This window comes from Giraffa tippelskirchi, chromosome 6, assembly GCF_054371585.1.
Source record: "Giraffa tippelskirchi isolate mGirTip1 chromosome 6, T2T-mGirTip1v1.2.pri, whole genome shotgun sequence".
NCBI lineage: Eukaryota > Metazoa > Chordata > Mammalia > Artiodactyla > Giraffidae > Giraffa > Giraffa tippelskirchi.
Window position 1 is genome coordinate 94,735,159 of NC_137280.1, and position 21,247 is coordinate 94,756,405.

Here is a 21,247-nt window from a genome sequence, read left to right on the forward strand (position 1 = left end):
CTCCTCCGCCCCTGCCCAGCAGTCACATCTTTGGAGGCTACCTCATTTTCTTTTTTTCAGTGTCTGCCTTTTTGGTAAAAATCTCTGAGCTGGTTCCCTGAGTCAAAGGATAAACAGTGGTGAGTGGGCCTGTGGTCCACATGAAGGTGAGGCTGCCTCAGCAGGCACCTCCCTCAGGTGAATCTTCATCCAGCTGTCCACTTTCCTGCAGTCACAGCAGCAGACTTTTTAGCTGGACTGTCCAGATGGGGGTCCATCCAGGTGGGGATCACTGAGTCCCCGGCAGGCCAATTGGTATTTTCTGGAAGGAATGTCCCTGACATGGACTTGATTTCTCATCTTTTCCGGGAGGCCAAGAAGGTAGCGCCGCTCACTCCTGCTCACTGCCCATTTGTCTGTGTCTCAGCTTCGACAGCCTCCTGCTCCCTCCTCGCCTCCTAGACTGGCCTGGCGCCCTTGTCCCCTCAAGGCCACCCACGCCAGACAGCCTCACAAAAGCCCTGTCTGGAGAGGGTACAAGCCTCAGTAAACTGAACACTAGTAATTGTCATTGATTCAGCCTTTACACAAAGGACAGGAGCTTCTCAGTCCTGTGGCCCTTTCCTGGGTCAGGTGTTCCCTCCAGTCTTGTGCTTGGTGACAGGGACGTGTGCCCTTCACAGGACAAGCTGCTTCTCCCCAGGGTTCCAGTGTGTTCTGAGAGAGTGGGCTCAGTGGGACCCACGGCCACTGTGAAGTGCGCAGTCAGGGTGCCCTGATCTGAGCATCCCCGAGGTGTCAGCCTGAAGCCCACATCATAAAGAGGTGGCTTCTGCTGTGGAAAGAAGCAGAGAAGGACGTGGGGTTCCATACCCCACTTCCATCCTGACTGCTCCCCCAGAAGCACAGATTCTGAGAGCCTGCTCTCAAGACCCTCTTCACAGTCATCCCTGGAGCAGCGGCTCCCAAGCTTTGGGCTACAGGTTGCTGGGCTCAACCCCACGTGTGCCCCAGGGAGTGGAAGGTAGCATGAGGCACCAGGCCTAGACGGCAAGCTCAAGCCTTCTCTGGCGGGGGCCATGGGGTGGGAAGAGGCCAGACTGCAGCTCACACAAGCAGCAGAGCGGGGTTTCCAGCATGAAGCAGCATCTCCCAAGGCAAGCCGAAGTGACTTTTCTTCTGGCCTTCTGCGTCCTTGTGCTGGCTCCTGTTGAGGAGAATTACTGGCGTCACTGTCTTCACTGCTTCCAAGTCAGCTGTTTCAGACCCCACAGGAAGTTCCAGCAGCTTCTGAAAGGCTCTCCCAGTGGAGGAGTCTCCTGTGTTGTCCTTCACAGGTCTTCTCCTCCCAGCCTGTCCAGGACCAGCAGGCTGGCCACATGCCTGTGGGATGGTTCTGAGACTCGGAGTGGGGACTTGAGGGTCTCCTGGGGGCAGAGGTCTAGGAGTGTCTTGTCTTGTCTTGCCAAGTGCCCTTTCTTCTCCAGGTCACCAAGGGGGCTTTGGCGGAGGCTGGGGCTCCATCTGTGTAGTAGATGCTTGCTGAGCAAGTATTCTAGGTGTTGGGTGTGGGGGTTGTAAGCTGAATAGACAGGGTAGGGCCTCGTGGTAGCAGGATGCACACAACAGATGGGCACACCAGATCACTTCCCACTGCGAAGCACAAAACAGTTGAGGCCCAAGAGAGGCTGGAGGGTGGGGCAGAGGAGCTGCTTCCTCTGGCTGGGTCATGGGATGGCATGTGAGCTTGGGTTCTCCCTGGAGGTGGTCAGGACAGCCGTGGGAGCAGCACGCACGCACGCGGAGAAGGAACATTGAGGCAGAAACAGTGTCACCATGTTCAGAAAACAGGAAGGGGACAACAGGGCTGGAGCGTGATGGACGAAGGGGACCTAGTGTAGCAGGAGGCCACTTGGAGTCAGCAGTCCTAGGCCCTGAGAGACAGGGCTGCAGCCCAGAGGCCTGGGTACACTTCTGGGGAGAGGCTCCTGGCTCCCATCAAATTCTCAGGGAGACCCAGATCCCTGAGAGGTTTGGGGTGTCGCTGGCAAGGATAAGCAAGTTAAGTGTTGTTAAAAGAGCCCCAGAGTATTCAGAGAAAAACTGACAGAACAAAGAGAGTCCAGAAATCACAGTCTTCTCCAACCAAAATGGAATGAAATTAGAAAGTCCTAGCAGAAGGAGCTCTGGGGCATTCACACCCATGGAAATTAGCCGGTGGAAGGGGCAGCCAGACAGGGGCCTCTCGAGATGGAGATGGCGGAGCACCGTCCTCCCCAGCAGCTAAGGACCAGGAGGACCATCCTGGCCTTGCAGCTGTCAGTGCCCCCACTCTGCATACAGTCGGGGGGGGGGAGCGGTATGTGACTTGGCTGCTTCTCCGTGGCCAGCAAGCACCTGGGATCCAGGTGCTTCCCCTGAACACGTGGTGAGCGAGCCCTACTGAGCACTGGGGCCAGACTCTTCTGGAACTTAGAGGCCAGCAGGGGACCCGGAGCGAGAGCCCTGGAAACAAGCAGGGAGGGGTGAGGCCACAGCCTGAGATATTCGCACCTGAGTGGTGAGGGAAGGGAGGGTGTTGGTGAGAGAGTAGTGTCTATAGGGGCTGGCCGTTTCCAGGTCCCAGGAATCGTTCAGGAAGCCACAGGTGCCACGGGCCTCGGAGGCTGCTTGCCGTAAGCAGGTTTGGTAGAGTTGAAATGCTTGTTGAATGAAAAGGGGGAAGGAAGTCGAGGACAGGACTTGGGGGCAGGGCAGCAGGGGTAGTCTGGGGCTGGCAAGGCCTGCTCTAGAGGAACAGCAGGAGGAGACCCTGGAGTCGGCGCCTTCACAGTGTCACCCAGGGCAGGGAGCATCTGAGAGGAACACCTGATGTCCTGGTGACGCGGGCACGGCTCTTGGCTGTCAGCTGCCAGCCCAGGCCCATTGAATGACAGCGCTGCAATGGTGCCTCTCTCATCAGCCCCCCACGGTGAGAGGGTGCCCCACCCTGGTCCCTCCTGTCCACACCGTCCCTGAGCTCTGAAGCTCTGTTGCCCTGGGTGTGACACTCCAGGAGGTGAGCTTGCCGGGAGGGTGTGGCGGTCCAGGTGTGAGGCCACCTGTGGACCCCCGCACCTTTATCCCTGCAGAGGAAGCACTGGCCATGCTATCTTCCAAGCTTGGAGGTGGAAATCTGGGCCAGTGAAGCCGTTTGCCCCAAGTTCCACATTCAAGACACAGCCGACTAGCTCTCAAGCCTTTGAGAGGGAGTTGAGCACCTTCACGCTCCGAGCCCTGACCGCTATCTTGTGCTCATCTAATGCCTGCCTGCTGAATCCTCCGGGGGTATTTTATTTCGTTTTGAGCCCCATGGTATGTTCACAGTTGCCCCAAGGACCACTGAGCCCGTCGTGTGCCCGTCGTGTTAGCAGAGTTTCGTGTTTCCCGAGCATTTTGATAGATGGTCTCTGATGGAGGTGGGGTGCAGTTTGGGGTCCTATTCTTACTGTCCTTGAGGAGTGGTCTGCAAACTCTGCCTACCGCCTCTTTTTGTCCAGCCTACAAGCTAGGATGGTGTTCAGGTTTTTAAAGGATTGTAAAAACGAAGAATATACAACGTGTGGCCTGAATGGGGCCTGTGGAGCTGGGCCTTTACAGGAAAGCGCTGCCCCACTTCTCGGGGGTCCCAGCCTCCTCATCTGCAGCTTCCTTACTTTACAGCTTTCACCTGCGGCCCTGCTGCTTGCAAAGCACTTTCACATGCATCATCTCATTTAATCCCTCACAGGCTCAAGGCAGGTGGTCCTCATTTGGCCAAACTTAACCCCTAAGGGGCTTTTCTGACAATAAGAAAATTGGCTCCCCTGCTTCCCCTTCAACTCTGGTGCTTGGGGCTGGGGGGTGGGGATGTTGACCCCTCGGAGTTCGCTTTAGGCTGCTTAGCTCTGAAGAATCACAAGTCCCTGAGAGAGAATGTATCACCTCAGATGGGGCCAGGGGCTCATTTTAAGGTTCTTAATTGCTAGTCATTCGCATTCTAAATCCAGAGGTTGTTGGGGAGGAAGTTCTTCATCCACCTTTCTCAGCTCGTGATTGTTCAGCCGGTCTGTAGTCTGAGCCATTGGACCCAGGGATTCTGTGCTGCACACTTGGGCCCATGGCACCGAAGGACTCAGCTACTCTGGAAGCAGCAGCCTCCCTGGAAATTGGGTTCCACACCAAGGGAGGCGCCAGGGACGGGGCCCCCCTGACCCAGTGTCTGCAGCCCTGCTGCCCTTAAGGGTGGAGAGGTCACCTCGGCAGAATGGACTTTGGCCAGAGCCAGTTTTTCTCTTTGATTGGGGTGGGGGGTGCGGGGGACATGCCAGTGAACTGTACCCAGTGGAGAAACTTGGGAACTGATCCTGTGCTGGGAACATTCCCAGCTGTTAGAAGTCCTTGGCACGAGGCCTTGCAAGGCGGGAGCAGAAGGTTCACAGGAGATTTTCAGGCATTAGGTTGAAAGTCTGTGACCCGGGCAACTGAACCCAGGCCCTTGGTGCCACATTTCGGGATCCATTGGTGGCGGAAGTCAGGAGCCACCAGGCCGTGTGGCCCTTTCTGATTGCCCTGATGTGTGTTCTCATTTCAGAGGTCAGCTGGAGGCTCCAGCCCCGAAGGTGGAGAAGGTGAGGATATCTCTCAAATGTTTCACCAGCTTCGGTCGTAAAAGTGGAAGCAGCCTGATTTTTCTTCTCTTTCTCATTTTCTGTAGATTCTGACCGAGAAGATGGAAATTACTGCCCTCCCGTCAAGCGAGAAAGAACATCCTCTTTAACACAGTTCCCACCATCACAGTCAGGTAACAGTGGCAGCCCTTTACTGGATGGTGAAGCAGCCATGTTTGCAAGCCTGCTGTGCCCCTGCAGTGCCTCCCATGCCTTTTTTGTCTCCAGTTATGGTCAGCCTGAGGCTCAGTTATTTTAGGGGACAGGAGTAAGGCTGGAGCTTGGCTGAGCACAGCACAGACGCCCTCATCTGAATCCGTGACACTCACTGAGGGGTGGGATGTCAGGGCCATGTTTGGGGCTCTGACCATTAAGTGCATGTCCACATTGTAAGGGCCGCTGGCTAGGTGTGGACTGAAGGTGTGGGAAGTGGGGGGGTCACCCTCGCCCTTCAGCCGTGACGCTAGTGCCCAGGGGGTCCAGTTGAGAAGCCCAGACACACTGACAGTACGTGGGGAGTCCAGCGGCCCTGGCAGACACTTTGATGGTGGGATGGCATGAACTCCCCAAGGAGGGGAGCTCAGACGGATTGGCCAGGCTGGGCCCAAGGGCTTGGACCCTCCAGGGCAGAACCAGGTCTGTGCATACACGGAGGCCAGGAGACCAGCTGGTGGACAGAGGGGGGTTCCTGAGATAGAGGGGGGCGCTGGGGCTACTGAGTAGGGGGCTCTGCAAGCCTGGGGTTGCCGCTGCTCCTTGCAGGGTCAAAGCTGCAGCAGCGCCCCCCACTCCCCGCCCCACCCGGGCATTGCCCGGTGCTCTCTGCAGCACTGGCTTTCACATGCCCTCCAGCTCCCTAGCTTGAAGTTCAGTCTTGAGAATTCACATAAAACATTTACAGCTGTGAGCCCTAAGGATGTCACTTTAGGAGAGGAAAGACTCTTGGAAGCTTAAAGAGTATGTCCTCTTACCATCACCCCTGTGACACACCTGAGTCCATGCCTGTTCCCTGAACACTTGCCTTGGGCACAGCTGAACCCTTTTTCACAACTGCAGGAGACGCTCCCCCTACTCACCACCCCAAACAGAGGTGCTGTGGTTTGCATTGAGGAGTCCTCTGGACAGCTTGCAGTCCAAGCTGGGGGTCCATCCTTTTTTTTAAGGCTTTCTTCACGCTTGTTGCATGGGCCGTATTACAGGAGGGGCAGCACCCACTTGCTGGCCATAGATCACATTTCTTCCCGCTCACTGCCCACTGCTAAGCCTCACTTTTTCCATCAAGAAAGTGCAGCAGAGAAGAGCAGTGGTAGTCTGTGCTCTGGCTGTAGGCTGGAGAAACCAAGGACCAGTAGACATTAGTCCTGTCCTCTGGCGCATCCCCCTTAGGGTTCAGCTTAGCCATCAGGCGTGTAGAGACAAGTGGTCTGTGTTCAAAGGCCTTGGCTTTGTGCTGCACTCTGATACTACTTAGCTGCCTGCAGTCTGCACGGTTTGGTCTTCAGCTCCTGTGTTGTTGCCTGGTCCGCAACCAGGGAACCAGGTGCTTTTGTAAGATTCTAAAAGGGGAGTGGGGGGAGCCTGCAGCCAACCGAGCCCTGACTGGTGACGAGGAGCAGGGCCTGGGGCTTGGCCCCGGGGAGCATCTGCTTCCCTCCTGGCTGTCCTCTTGGGGACACCTGGGCAAGGCAGGAGGCCACAGCAGACCAGAGTCGACAGCTAGGTGTCAGGCAGATTCAGACTGTTCCTCTGGACACCATGTTTTGGGGCTGTAGGAAGAGTCCTGGGGTTTCACTTTTGCTAGGAGTGGCTGAAGGCCAGATTCATGATGCTGGCCCCCCACCTACACCTCCCGCAACACCACAATGGGGCCTGGAGATGACCCCTCAGGTGGGAGAAATGCTCCCAGGCATGTCTGTCCTGCCTACTCACACTATTTTCCTCTTGTTCCTCCCCTGCCTGCACCTCCTTGTCGACAGTATCCAAAAACAATGTTTTTATGCCATCCACCTTCTGCGAGCCATCTGCAGGCAATTCTGACTCAGAACCAGGTGAGCCTTCGCGTCCCTTTGCCCTTCACCAGCTGGTCACTGGGGGTGTCCTGGGATGAAAAGCACTTGCTCTTGTAAAGCACTCTCTTAAACGAGGGTAAGCAGTTGGAAATCAGCACTGTTTTTCGGTTCGTGTTTCCCAACTTTCAGTGGGCAGATTTAGACTCCACTGTGAGGCAGACTCCTGTGGCCCTTAATTTCAGTTTCTGCGAGCAGAGCCTAATTACAGGGAGCTTCAAGTCCCTTTAAAAAAAAGACAAAAGCAAACACACAAAAAAACCCATAGTGAAATGTGGTGCTCATTTTTCAAAATTTTACACAAATACTGTACCTCTGTGTCATTAAAAACTCAGAAATACATAGAGTGAAAGAGTCCTCCTGTTCATTTCCCGCTCACACTGCCATCCCCATGGTCACTCCTCTGAAGTTTATGTAATTTTCCAGACCCCTTCTCTGTGTATTAAATTCTCACACTGACTAATACTACTTAGATCTGTTTAGATAAATATATTTAATCACAGCTTTAAAACTTTATGGCGAATAGCTTGATCCTTTCTGAAGAATGTGGAGCCTTTTCCTTTTTCGGTCCTTCACTAGAGAACCAGCTCCAAGATTTCCTGAAAGTTTCTCCCACGTGGCTGGAATTCCTCATAAAAAATTTAATGAGCGAACATAACCATCCGAATTCTGTAACCCAGTCCGCCTTGTATAAATTCACTGCTGACTTCAAAAGCAAGGCGAACTCAATCAGCCTCTGGCACAAGGGCGCCATGGAGGGAGAGGCAAGCTGTAACTTTGAGGGTTGATTTGATGGCACTGTTTCAAGCGGTTGAATTTGTTCTGACTCCAGAGGCAAACTGTTCTGAGCTGACCCCTTCACGGGGCCTGAAAGGGAGCTAGGTGGCTTTTTGTTTTTTATTTATTTGGCCACGCTGTGGCATGGGGAATCTTAGTTCCCCAACCAGGGCTTGAACCTGAGTGCCCTGCATTGGAAGGTGGCTTCTTAACCACTGGACCACCGGGAAGTTCTGAGGAGCTTGGTTTTCAGGGTTACTTGGGGAAGGCCTGGGCACCAGCCTAGTGAGCCCCGTTCTGGACTGTGGGGGCTGGGTCATAAAAGGTCAGCCCAGTCCCTGGTCCCCACTGCAGTGTGCAGTGGGGACAGACTGACCTGTCCACTCTGCAGAGTGAACTGCTCGGCTCCTTGCCTGCCTGCCTTTTTATTTTTTTTAGCTTTTATTTTGAAAGAAAGAAAAAATACGTAACCCTTAAGAATAATAAGGTACTTCTCCATTCCACTACCTAGAGACCCCATTCAATCTTCCCCCACGTGCACTAATGATGAGCAAAGGCATCCCTTCCTGGCTCATGCATCAGGCATCTAAAACAGTCCCTCAGCCTTGTCTGGTTCAGTCAGTGGGCTATAATCCTTTGTCACTAGTATTTATCTTACCATTCAGATCTTACTTCCGCCGTCAGTTTATTCTAATGGTCCCCGATCTGGCTTTCGGGAGCCCTGTCCAGCAGGTTTCTGTGCTCTCCAGCCATGTCCCCATCCTTCTCTTGAGCATGCCCTTTTCTTATTGTCAGAAGGGGTTCTAAGCTCATCATCTTCTCTCCCTGTCCTCAGGGGGGTCCTGGCTCTGCGTAGTGGAGAGTGGTTTCTTGGAACCAAGATCTGAGTGCTCAGCCCTGTGGTCACTGTTGGGGGCTATTGCTGCTCCCAGGCCCTCTCTGTACCCACAGCTGGGAACACACATGGCTGAGAGCACATACATACATATACATGTATATATATATATATATATGTACATGGACCTCTTCACATACAGGCCCTCATGTCTACATGTGTTCTGTGTCTCTGCTGCTCTGTCTGCGTGTGTAGGTCACCCCAGTTCATGTGGATACTTCCCGTCCAGTGTCAACAAGGTTCATTGAAACCCTCCCCCCTTCATATTTCTGCCTCTTTACTGACAGTGAGAAACCTGCTCCCTTTTTCCTCAGTGTGTTTACGTGTTGCTTGAGCCCCTGGCCAGGGAGCCTCCTTTCAGATTCTCTTTAGCTTCTGGTCCGCGCCGTGCTAAATTCTGATCTGTCTTCCTGGTTTAATCCATGAGTTCCTGGAGTTCCCTTGGGAGCCAGCATTGCCCTCTCAGACATCACTTGGGGTCTCTCTGAGGCAAGGCAAGAAACCTGCTTGCTTGGGTGTGATTTCAGAGGGGGGCCGAGGCTGCCTGTTAGGAGTGCTGCTCTCCCACAGCAGGCTCACGTTGTGGGGTGTGCCCTCGCGTGTGCCCTTGAGAGAGCACGGGTGCAACGGCCTGTGCACGCCCATGACCCGGGCATGCATGCTAGGGCTCTGACCGCCGGGCAGCGCCTCTCCATTACACACTGACCTTGCTGCAGAGGGAGCTTCCAGAGGCCACAAGCAGGGAGCACATTTATTCTAGTGCAGATGGGGGCCTTGCCCCATAAGTGTCCCCCTGCTGCTCTGGGCCCCACCATCTTTCTGTCCAACATTCCCAGTCACCTGGAGGCATGTGGTGTGTCAGTTCACCACAGCATTCAGGGTGGATGTCCTGTGCATCCATGGGTGGGCCAGCACCAGGCCGGGTGGCGGTGGTCAGTGTCTGCGACTCTCCAGGCTTGTTGCCCCTGCTCAGGGTCGACCCCGAGGGTTAGCCTGTCAGAGCAGAGTGGTGAATAGTAGTTGCAGTATGAGCATTGCAAAGCCAACTCCGAGGACCTTCTAAAATTACCTCAGTTGTGAATTTTACCTCAGTCTTTTTCAATGCTTCTAAATTGCCAGTCGTCCTCTTAGTAACCCTGAGCTCTGGCAATGTAATTCAGCATCTCCCTGCCCAAGAGGCCTACCTGGAAGCGTGTTTTCCCCCACATCCTGGGCTGCCTGGCTGTTGAGGCCTCTGTCAGGAGGCCAGCTCCAGCAGTGTGGGCTCCCACGTGCTGACCAGCAGGGGGCATCACTCTTGTGAACCTGTGTTTGCCTGAGGAGAGCACAGGGCCCTCCTACCTCATGGAGAGTTCGATTTGATTTTCGTACCTAATTAATTGTAATTGTGTGGCCTGACGAGTTATGATTGTGGTGGTGTTTCTGTGTACAACTGAAGGGTTTCTAGCACAGCTGAAGGGTTGTGTACCCACCACCATAATTAATTTTAGGATATTTCTGTCACTCCAAAAAGAGACCCTGTGCCCTTGGGCAGTCACTCCTCCCTTTGTACCCCCAGCCTCTGGCCACCAAGAATCCACTTTCTGTCTCTGGATTTGCCTGCCCTGGACATTTCATGTGAATGGAATCACACAACTGTGTGGCCTTTGGGAACATCTTTCCATTTCTTTAAGTCTTTACTTCTAGCAATGTTTTATAGTTATTATTGGTTACATTTATTCCCAGGTACTATATTCTCTTTCATGCTGTTGTACATGGATTTGTTTTCTCAGTTTCATTTTTGAATTATTCACTGCTAGTGTCTAATAACAGGCAATGGCACCCCACTCCAGTACGCTTGCCTGGAAAATCCCATGGACGGAGGACCCTGGTAGGCTACAGTCCATGGGGTCGCTAAGAGTCGGACACAACTGAGCGACTTCACTTTCACTTTTCCCTTTCATGCACTGGAGAAAGAAATGGCAACCCACTCCAGTATTCTTACCTGGAGAATCCTAGGGACGGCAGAGCCTGGTGAGCTGCCGTCTATGGGGTTGCACAGAGTCGGACACGACTGAAGTGACTTAGCATAGCATAGCAATAACACACATATGATTTCTGTGTTTTGAGCTTGTTCCCAGTGACCCGTAAAGGTTTTTTTCCCATGGGTTGGACCTTAGCACAAAAGTGAGGCCATCCCTTGGCTTTTCTGGGGACAGACTGTCCTGTCAGAACCATGAGGCTTTCCACTTGACCCTTCCAATCAGGGGTGGCGTTAGCCTGTCTCCCCCGCTCCCTAAGATGTGCCAGTCACCTGGATGCAGAAGGAAGAGGTCTGGGTGCCCCGGTGGCTGAGCTGAACCGGGCTCTGAGCCATGGCTGTCAGTCCCAGACCCCATCCTCAGAAGGCCCTGCCTCCTCCTCCCGGGCCTTCCTGGCACATCTGGAGAGAGCAAGGCCTGCCATTGGCCTCCTTTGATCTTTCACCACAGAAAACGTGTCTCATTTCCCGGACATCTGCTGTAATGGCAGGACTTTTCCTGATAGCAGTTGTGTCCTCCTGGACAGGAAGCTGGGTCCCAGGGAGGGCCAGTCTTCTGGGGCTCCCTGATTGTCCTTGGGGCCCTCAGCCCTCGCAGGCAGACGGGCAGAGGCCTCTCCAGTCCTACACTCACCCTGCAGTCTCTGCTGCCGGCAGTTCTCCTAGAGCCAGCACTGCCTGCGGCCCTCTGGCCTCCTCCCTGGGCTGCCCCACAGACAGGACTGGACCAGCCTCTGCTTCTCTGAACTTGGAAATATTTGCCCTGGTTCTCCAGGCCCACAGCCACTGAAGTCCAGCCCACAGGCCTTGGCCGCCCCGGGTCCCTGCGGCTTTGTTGCCCTGCTCCAGCAGGCCCGCTTTTCATCTTTTGTCTTGTGCTTGTAGAGGAAAAGAGCAGTGGATTCCGGTTGAAGCCGCCGACGCTGATTCACGGCCAGGCCCCCAGTGCAGGTGGGTTTCTGCTGTCGAGGAGGAGCGCAGGGCGCAGCCTCCCAAGTGCCGGTCTGCCCTGGGCTCCCTCTCTTGACACATGAGCCCCGGGCGCGCCCTCAGACCAGGAGGTGCTCTGTCCAAGAGCCCGCTGCCTCGAGGAGGAGGAGGCGAGGAAGAATCGGCTCGGTGTGAGGCGTTCAGGCTCTGTGCCCGGCAGTCCTCAGTCATCGGACTATCTCCCCAGAGCATTCAGGCTACAGCATTAACCCAGAGTAGCAGAGTGCCCATGAGTGAGCAGGGCCCAGGCTGGTGCCATCCACCTCCAGTGGGGAGCCCGTGCAGGGCTGGGGACGTTCTCGTGGTCCTTGCCCCGTGTTTGGCAGAGGGATCTTCTCAACGTGGCATTTTGAGAAGCACATGTAAGGGGTACCTTTACGTGACCCCTTGTGGAGTCCTAAACTCTGAGAGGTCAACCATGGCTTCACTGCTTTCCCCTCACCGTCTGCCCTTAACCCGCGAGACCAGCTGTCCTTTGGCTCCCCTGTAGTGTTACCATACTCCCTGGATTAATCTGCAGGCAAGTTCTGTTTCACAGAGCTTTTTATTGAACCACATATAAAAATAACGATAGCTGGAATGTGTGTGTCTAACTGTAAAGAAAATAGCTTGGGTTTTCTTTCTTTACTTCTGTAAAGCCCAGTCTAGGAGAGACGTCACATGGGGCACTGGGGGCACTTCTATAAGTGCCTGAGCGTGGGGGCGGGGGTCACTTCTGCCCGTGGGGGCGGAGGGACTGGGGCAAGCCAACCTGTGTCACCAGGTCTGCCAAGCCAAAAGCCCAAGGAGCAGCAGCGCAGTGTGCTTCGCCCGGCGGTATTACAGGCCCCGCAGCCAAAGGCGCTCTCACAGACAGGTGAGTCACAGCGCCGGAGCCAGGCTCGCACAGGAGGGTTCAATCACAGGTGGTTTGGGGCCTATCTGCTGAGAGCAGGGGAAACAAGACTTCCATTTCCTGATGAGCCCAGCAGACATGTAGTTCCACTGTCCCTTGCTGCGGTGCCAAGGCTTCCAAGAGCTGGGTCCCACCCCAGGCGCGCAGCTCAGCTCTGTGCATCTCCAAGACTGGAGGAGTGACCTGATTAGAGGAAGTCTCACCTTACTCCCCAACCTCGAGATGTAACTCCTAAGCTATGTTTCTGTTATGTCCACATACCAGATATGGTTTGCAGTTGATCTTTAATTTTTTAATCACGATAGGCTTTTTTCTTAATCTTTCCCTGCAATTTAAGAACTCCTCATCGGGAGCAATGCTACAACCCACCTGGGAGAAGCAGTCGGTATTTTTGAAGAGTCTTAATTACATGGAAAATTGTTCGGTCTAATGCTGAACAAAGCCAAATTTGAAGTTGTGCAAGTTGCATAGTTGCAACTACTTAAAAGGGAAAAGTGAAATGTTAGTCACTCAGTCATGTCTGACTCTTGCGACCCCATGGATTGTAGCCCGCCAGGCTCCTCTGTCCATGACATTCTCCAGCCAAGAATACTAGAGTGGGTTGCCATGCCCTCTTCCAGGGGATCTTCCCGACCCATGGATCAAATCCATGTGTCCTGCATTGCAGGTAGATTCTTTACCGTCTGCGCCACCAGGGAGAGGAGTGCATAGAAAAAAGACTTTATTAGTAAAACTATTTTTATAAAATTCATAATTATTCCCCAAATACATTTTCTTTTTTTTCCTCCTTAGTGGTAGTATGTCTGAATAAACTGAAAATTCACGGGGTTCTTTGTAGAATTAATACAATTTTCTCGCTTTACTGTGTGGCATGTGGGATCTGAGTTCCCCAACTGGGATCAAACCTGGGTCCCCTACAATGGAAGCACAGGGTCTAACCACTGGACCCCCAGGGAAGTCCCAGATCCTCTCCTTTAAAAAAGAGACCCTCCACTGTTGGGCCCCAGTGGTAGGAAGGGGCAGTAGAGGTGGTCCAGCCTCAGAGATGAGACGCCCTCTGTCTTTTTTTCCCACAGTCCCGAGCAGCGGCACCAACGGGGTCAGCATCCCAGCAGACTGCACAGGGGCAGCAACATTAGCCTTGCCTGACAACCCGGCTCGGAGAAGTCCATCTGATGAGGCGCCAGCACTTGAGGTCTGTCCTCGATGGGACAGGGAGCACGCCACATGCGAGGCCTCTTGGGGCATTGCTGAGCACATGGGCTGTGAGCCACTTTGGGCTGTGTCCAAGCTGGCCTGTACTCTGGCTGCCTGATTTACCCGGAGGGATCTGTGGGTAACCACAGCTGACTGGCTGAGTCGCCAGGCTGCCAGGACCCCATGCTTGGTTCCGAGAGAAATGGGCCACGAGTAGGGCTGTGCCACTGAGGGGGCCTGTGGCTCTCCACGGAGAGCTGTCTCCTCGCCCTCTCGCACAGCCGAACAGCTCACAGGGATTCGTACACGCGCTCTGCTTCTGGTGGCGGAAGTGTGCCTGGGAGTTGGCTCAGAAATTGTTCTTTAGAGAAGACAAGTTATGAGATTCTGTAGGCCAGATGTGTTTTCCAGTAGCATTGCACAGCAGCTGGAAAATACAGGACGTTTAACAAAGAGCCTGCATTTGTGGTTGGCAAGTCGGGCCTGAAACCTGAGCTGCAGTCACACATAACCCGAGGGACCATGTGCAGAGACCACTTGCACCCGTGTGTTTATTTCCACTCCATCCATTTGGGCAGATACAGTGCTGCCTGGGCTTCTCCACCCCCCCCACGCCCCCCCCAGCCCCGCCCCGCCAGATGTTGAGGCTCAAATGGGGAAAATGAACATGTGCAATTCAATCTTCATACGTCTCTGAGCCCCCCACCCTCCAACCACAGTCAGCAGAATTGGAAGAGGAATCGTTCCCACAGCCTACAGCTTCTCAGAAACTGGTGGCCGGGGTCTCCAGGGCAGTGAGCTTGAGGAACACCCAGAAGTGACCCCAGCCCACCCATCCTACCCCCCATCATCCTTCACCAGCATCCCCAGTGACAAGGGCACTGCCCAGAGCTTGCCCCGTCCTACGGGATCTCCCCAGCACCCCCCACCCAAGGGCCTGCACCACAGGATTCATGCTGAGCAGATGCAGGGGCGTGAGACAGCTCGTCTCACTTCTTAGGGCTGGGGTGTTCCTGCTTCTCAGCTCTCCTGTTTGCTTGTTTTAACCAGGAGAAGTCCCAGAGAAACGAGTCTAGCAATGCTTCCGAGGAGGAGAACTGTGAGAAGAAAGAGCAGGGGGCCCAGCAGGCATTCGTGTTTGGTCAGAACTTGAGGGACAGAGTGAAGGTAGGTGGTCGGAGAGCCGGATGAGCTGGGGACTAGTGAGGCAACCTGCCTATGCCTCCTCCAGCTTCATTTTCCCAAAGATGGGGAGCGGGGCTGTGTTTAGGGTGGTATCGTGCTGCACTGCTGGTTGCACCCCACCCCCAACCCCGATTGTGGAGCTCAGCGGGGCTCCTGGCGGCCAGCCCCCTTGTGCTCCAGGAGAAGGTCAGGGAGGTGACAGCCCTGACAGCTGATGTTTTTACAGCAAAGGAACAAGCAGATGTTAGTATCCGACGCTTTCAGTGTCTCCAGAAAGACTCTTATCCTTACTGAAGAGTTTCTCAGCACTGGCAGTGTTTAGACTGGATCCTTCTTATTTCTGGGAGGCATATCCTGGGCACTGAGGGTATTGAGCAGCCCCGCCCTCTGGATGCCTTTCCCTGCCAGTGGTGATCACAGGAAGCATTCCCACTAGTTCTGACTGTCCCCCAGGGGCTACATCACCCCCAGTGAAAGCTGCCTCTGTTTGTTTTTAAGTAGGACAGCTGGGAAGACGCTATATTCTCTCCCTCAGAAGGCAGAGGCTCTGCCCCTCCTGGCTGTCCCCAGCTGTGTTGGTCTGCTCTGGGGGCTTTGGGTCGGGGGTGGGGAGCTTGTGGCCATGGCAGGGGTTCTCGGTTGGGGCCCCGCGCTCTGGCCGCAGGGAGACCTGTCCCAGCCCTGGGGCAGGAGATCCCTCTGCACCATGTGCATCAGCTCATCTGGCAGGAGCTCCTGGAGGCTGGGTCTGGGGACACCAGTCATTGTTACAACTGGAGGGTAGATGCCACTGACACTAAGTAGGTGGAGGCCAGAGATGCTGAGCAACACACTGCAGTGCCCAGGATGCCCCCCCCCCCCACTCAGGGAACCATCTAGGTGCGGGGTCAGTGATGTGGAGGGTGGGGAGCCCTGAAATGAAGAGACCAGAGTCTGGGGTGCAGGGAAGGTGTTCAGCCACACTAGCTGCTTCCTCCTTTGGTGCCCGCTGTCCAGCAGGAGCACGGATGCCCCCAGAGACACAGAAGTAGGTGTTGATGTTGCACAGCTTTAGGCAAAATAACGAGTCCCTTGGCAGCCGCTCCCTCCCAGGAGCAGGAAGCAGGAAAAGAGAGGCCTGGGCCTTCAGGTCAAGTCTTCCATGCTGCCTTGAGATTGGGGTGGGGCAGCGTCTCATGGAGGCCCTGGGGTCTCAGGGCCACATCCCGGCTTCTGCATGGAGGGTGACTTGAAGGTGTGGTTTCTTAACCCCTCTGAGCCTCTGCTTCCTCTCTCAGAACACAGTCACTAACACCCACCTCTCTGTTCCCAGGAGAATTGCATCGGAGAATGTGTTTAACCAGGGCAGCATGACAGTTGGCATAAAAGGAGCCTCAAGAAAGGATGTTTCTGTTTATGATGAACCCTTTAAAATATGAAATTTGTACATGATCTGTGATCTCTTGGTGCAGAAGCATTGGTGGAAAATGCCAACGGGATGCCAGCCTGAGTGTGTTTTTTTAAACAGAGGAGAAAAGGCTCCCTAGCACCTCATGGACTGTTTTTACATCTTAACTGTAACCCCCAGGATGCGCACATGTAGATGGAGCTGTGTGTCGGCACAGGGCCTGTGCAGATGGGCTGAGCTGTGGAGGCCCTGAACGTGCCGTCCCCTGAACAGTGTCTCCTCTCATTTCCCAGTTGATCAATGAGAACACTGAAGTGGCAGACATGGAGAACGCTGGACACCCCAGTTCAGAGATGCCAGCTGCGACCAACTACTTCCTTCAGTACATCAGCTCCAGGTGTGTGCCTCGGGCTGGTGCCTAGCCTTGCTCGGAGGAGCCTCTGCCTCAGGGGGACCCACGGTCACCCACTGTCCCTGGACCAGCCCAGTCCTCCCTCAGGAGGGCACAGGCAGCCCGACTCCAGTCACCTCCAGCCCTCTTTCCCTACTTGGTAGAGGTGTGGAGGGTCCAGGACATGGCGGGGCAGGCGCTGCAGCGGACAGTTGAGGCAGGGCTGCAGTCCCGTGGGGTGTCCAGCCCATCCCGGGAGTGACCTCCATCACCAGGTGCTCCCCGCGCTGCGTCCGGGCTCCCTGTTGGCGCTGCTAGTGGGAGCGTTCACCCACAGCCTGGCTGCTGGGGCATCTGGGGAGGAAGGCACACCGTGCCTGGGAGTCAGGCCAGCAGGGCGGGCACTGTGTAGACACCAGCCTCCGAGAGGCCTGGCGGGAACAGTGACCTCCTGCTCGGCAGCCAGGCCCCTAGTTAGTGGAGCACATCAGTTATTTTAAGACATGTTTTATGCACCTCAGTGTTTCCCACATTGGGAGGCGCGTGCAGCCTATGATGTCTTAACCCGGATGAAGTGTGACGGCCATGGCAGCTGCCGTTTGCCGAGCGCTCCCCGAGGGCCATCCTTTGTCACCCACCTGCAGCCTGGTAGGAGGTGTCACCTCCTTGGCGTGGGGCCGGGGGAGGGGCCCAGAGAGCTGCAGCACGTCTCTGGGGGCATGTTTTCGGGGAGTGAGCGGATGGGCCCTGCACTCAGCCTCTCTGTGGTAGCGCCCTCCTCCAGGGGGGTGGGGAAGATGAGTGTCCGGCGTGTCACACAGTGACTGAGCAGTTGGTGCCAGGCAGCTGGAGCCAAGGGTTCCTGTTTGCCTCCCAGAGGGGCCCAGCCCAGAGCCTGTGGGGCCTGTCCCTGGCGAGCAGACCAGCTCGCTTGGTCTTGCAGGGCCTCAGCTGCTTTCTGCTCCAGCGGTGCGCATTTGCGTGCGGGTGTGCACACTGCTGGCCCTGTGTCCCTGCCACCCCACACTCACTCAGAGTGCATCTCCCCTGCAGTTTAGAGAATGCAACCAACAGTGCCGACGCCGCCAGCAGCAAATTCGTGTTTGGCCAGAACATGAGTGAGCGCGTGCTGGTGAGTGACCCTGTGGGGATGATCCTTGGGGCCCAGAGACTTTCGGAGCCACCCACAGGTCACAGGGGCCTGTGGGGTGTGGCTGCTGTGTCGTGTCCTGTGACATTAGAGTGCTTTCTTTTGCCGAGTAAGAGAAAGAAAACCCAACTCAGACTCAGCCTAAACAGCATGCAGGGGCCAGGAGGGACCAACCTGGCGGCCCGGAGAAGCTCTGCGGGAGCCTGGGTTGCGCTTCCTGTCTTTGCTCATCTCAGGGCAGGGTGGGGACAGCTGTCAGCCAGAGCCCTCAGCTGTGTGCTGCTGGGACCACCACGAGCCCCCTCTGACACCAGGGGAGGGCGGCCCCACCCCGACTGTGAAGCCACAGCATGGAGTGGGTGGTGGGGGTGGCAGCCTTGGACAGGCCCCCGCAGTGTCCCCTGCACTCATAACACATACTTTGGGTCGTCTTCTGGCCCAGGCTGGGCTTCTAGAATTGTCACCTGCTTCCTTATTTTTTTCCTTGTATTCCCCCAACCATACATTCCCACCCCCGTTGTTTCCATTTGTGAGGGTGGCTCAGGTGCTGTTGGGGGTTCACCTGACTCCTGAGGTCTTGGTCTCTGTGTTTATTATGCTGAGGAACTCGCTGCTGCTTTTCTTGAGTATCAGTACTGTCCTTTTTCGATTACAATGAAGTAGTCAAAGAATTGCCCTCACAGACCAAAGTAACCAAGTGGCCTGTGGTCAGCTGGTGGCTCCCGCCTCTGGGTGATGCCGCAGAGGCTCCACAGGCAGTTCACATACAACGTCCAGGGCAGGCCTGTGTCTAGGGCGTCATCTGAGGATGCTCGGTGAGCACTGAGTGGAGAGGGGCTGGGGCTGGATGGGTCCCCAGGCTCCAAGAGGGAAACTGGCCTAGAGAAACCCTCTGCCCAGAAGAGAACGTGCCAAGAGCTGCCTCCCAGCAGAGGAACTTCCTGTCCGCAGCAGTGAGCCCACCGGGACCACCTTCCCACACACCCACATTCTTCTGTATACCTTCACTCCCCACAGAGCCCACCCAAGTTAAATGAACTCAGCTCAGATGCCAACAGAGAAAACACGGCAGCAGAGTCAGGATCTGAGTCCTCATCCCAGGAGGCCACCCCTGAGAAAGGTAGGCCTTGAACCTGTCCCAGGAGGGTGTCCGGGGACACTGTGAACCCCAGCCATGGGTGCTGGCATCCAGTTTGCAGGAGGGGGCTTGGCCAGCTCAGGACAGCCAGGCCCAGGCACTGCCTGGTGACCCAGAATGGGTGAGGTGTCTGTCCCCATCTGAGGCGGCTGAGGGGGTGCTTTTCAGCACCCTCAGAGGTCTCGCTGTCTTCTGTCCTCCCCGGAGCCAGGAGAGTGGGAACTGGAGCTTGCGCTGGCCACTCCTGGCAGAGTCACGGGGTGCGTTACCGGGGTCCCCTGTGGGCCAAGGTGCAGCTCCCAGAGGCAATGGCCCCGTTGGGGTGTCGTCCCATGTGGTACGCCCTCCCCCCAACCAAGTCAATAGTCAGTGTTGTTTAGCTAATCACATTGCAGAGTCCCTGGCCGAGTCGGCAGCCGCCTACACCAAGGCGACGGCGCGGAAGTGCCTGCTAGAGAAAGTGGAGGTCATCACCGGGGAGGAGGCTGAGAGCAACGTGCTGCAGGTGAGTGCCCACCTGCTTGTGGTGCCAGGTGGTAGAGCCACACGGTCCGTCTTAAGACAAATTACAGACCTGAAACAGACATTTTTTCCTGCCGCCTGCTTAGCAGCTGTGACTGTCTTGTCCCGGTATGCTGTGTCCTCCTCTTAGCCCAGACTTCACAGCCCTCCTGCCACGTCCCCATGATCCTCCCCTCCTGAGGCGGCAGGTCCAGGGCGGTAGGGCTCCATCTGCCCTTCGTCCTTCCACACGTACCCATGTGTGTGTCTATAAACCACCTTCATGTGGCATTGGGGAGTTTTCCGTGGTACTGTTTATCCCTACTCACAGATTCATTTTACTATCAAGAGATGTTGACTTATAAAGATCTACAGACTTCTCTCTGTAAAGGGTCACTTACGGTCTCTGTTGCACTTTTTTAAACATAAAACAGTTTTATTGAGATACAGTGCACATAATATGAAATTCACCTTTTTTAAAGAGTACAGTTCAGTGGTTTCTAGCACATTCAGAGAGTTGTACAAATGTCATCACTACTTTAGAACATTTTTGCCCCTGAAAAAGAAGCCTTGTGCCCATTGCCCTTCAGCAGTGATTCCCCACCCTCCTCTCCCCCAGCAACTGGCAACCACGAATCCACTCTCTCTCTCTCTGTGGATGTGCCTATTCTGGGCATTTCATGTCAACAGACTCATACTATGTTGTCTCTGGCATCTGGTCTCCCTCACTGAGCAGCATGTTCTCAAGGTTCGTCCCTGTTGGAACATGTGTCAGAGCCTCATTCTTCATGACTGAGTAACTGTCCACTGTACAGATGGACCATGTTTGCTCATCCCATCACCAGCTGGGAGACACTTGCTTTGTTTCCACTTTGGGGGAATTAAGAAAGATACCCCGTGAACACTCACGGACAGGTTTCTCAGTGCACACCTGCTTTGCTTCTCTTGGGTAGATACATACAAGTGGGATTTCTGGGCCGTGTGATAACTCCATGTTTAACACTTTTAAAGGACAGTTTTCCACAGCGGCTGCGCCAGTTTCCATTCCCATCAGCAAGGTGTGAGGGTTCTGCTTTCTCCACATCCTCCAACACCTGTTTCCGTCTGTCCTTTGGTTATAACCATCCTAGTGAGTGTGACGGAGAAGGCAATGGCACCCCACTCCAGTACTCTTGCCTGGAAAATCCCGTGGACGGAGGAGCCTGGTAGGCTGCAGTCCATGGGGTCGCAAAGAGTGGGACCCAACTGAGCAACTTCACTTTCACGTTTCACTTTCATGCATTGGAGAAGGAAGTGGCAACCCACTCCAGTGTTCTTGCCTGGAGAATCCCAGGGACGGCGGAGCCTGGTGGGCTGCCGTCTATGAGGTCGCAGAGAGTTGGACACGACTGAAGCGACTTAGCAGCAGCAGCAGCAGCAGCAGCAGCAGTGAGTGTGAAGTGGTATCACATAGTGGATTTATTTTTATTTTTATTTTTTTATTGATTTGGCTGTGTCAGGTCTTAGTTGCCCCACACAGCCTGTAGTATCTTAGTTCCCCAACCAGGGGTGAACCCTTGTCCCCTGCACTGGAAGACAGATTCTTAACCACAGGACCACCAGAGAAGTCCCCCACATTGTGGTTTTGATTTGCATTTCCAAGTGATTTTTTTAAATTATACTTCTGAAAATGTAAAATCCATTCTAGCTTGAAAGCAGGACAGAAAAGTGGCCAAGGGCCAGATGTGTCCCCCGGGCCATAGTTTGTTGAACCTGGTGGTTCATGCGCGTTCACCTTGTGTTGTAGATCCAATGTAAGCTGTTTGTCTTTGACAAGACCTCGCAGTCGTGGGTGGAGAGAGGCCGGGGGCTGCTCAGACTCAACGACATGGCGTCAACTGACGACGGGACGTTGCAGTCCCGACTAGGTGAGCTGTGGCCGGGTTCCTGTGGGGCACCTGGGGGATTCGGGGCCCCCAACGTGTGTCTGTGGCCAGCCCTCAACCTGC

At 54.9% G+C, this 21,247-nt stretch overlaps 1 protein-coding gene across 39 annotated transcripts in view; it reads left to right on the top strand.

Annotated features, from left to right (window-relative positions):
- The window catches only part of RANBP3 (RAN binding protein 3), a 52,283-nt gene that overhangs the window by 27,335 nt on the left and 3,701 nt on the right, over positions 1 to 21,247 (top strand). For 14 of the 39 annotated variants that reach the window (XM_081499458.1, XM_081499456.1, XM_081499459.1 and 11 more), the window contains 12 exons: positions 4,592 to 4,628; positions 4,715 to 4,801; positions 6,644 to 6,715; positions 11,311 to 11,376; positions 12,179 to 12,271; positions 13,387 to 13,505; positions 14,558 to 14,674; positions 16,373 to 16,476; positions 17,524 to 17,602; positions 18,638 to 18,740; positions 19,154 to 19,263; positions 21,046 to 21,166. In XM_081499458.1, coding sequence (XP_081355584.1) covers positions 6,664 to 6,715; positions 11,311 to 11,376; positions 12,179 to 12,271; positions 13,387 to 13,505; positions 14,558 to 14,674; positions 16,373 to 16,476; positions 17,524 to 17,602; positions 18,638 to 18,740; positions 19,154 to 19,263; positions 21,046 to 21,166 — 964 coding nt within the window. In that variant the 5' untranslated portion in view covers positions 4,592 to 4,628; positions 4,715 to 4,801; positions 6,644 to 6,663. Of the gene's footprint in view, positions 1 to 4,591; positions 4,629 to 4,714; positions 4,802 to 6,643; positions 6,716 to 11,310; positions 11,377 to 12,178; positions 12,272 to 13,386; positions 13,506 to 14,557; positions 14,675 to 16,372; positions 16,477 to 17,523; positions 17,603 to 18,637; positions 18,741 to 19,138; positions 19,264 to 21,045; positions 21,167 to 21,247 lie in introns of all 39 variants that reach the window. The other 25 variants (XM_081499448.1, XM_081499447.1, XM_081499449.1 and 22 more) reach the window with 12 other exon arrangements.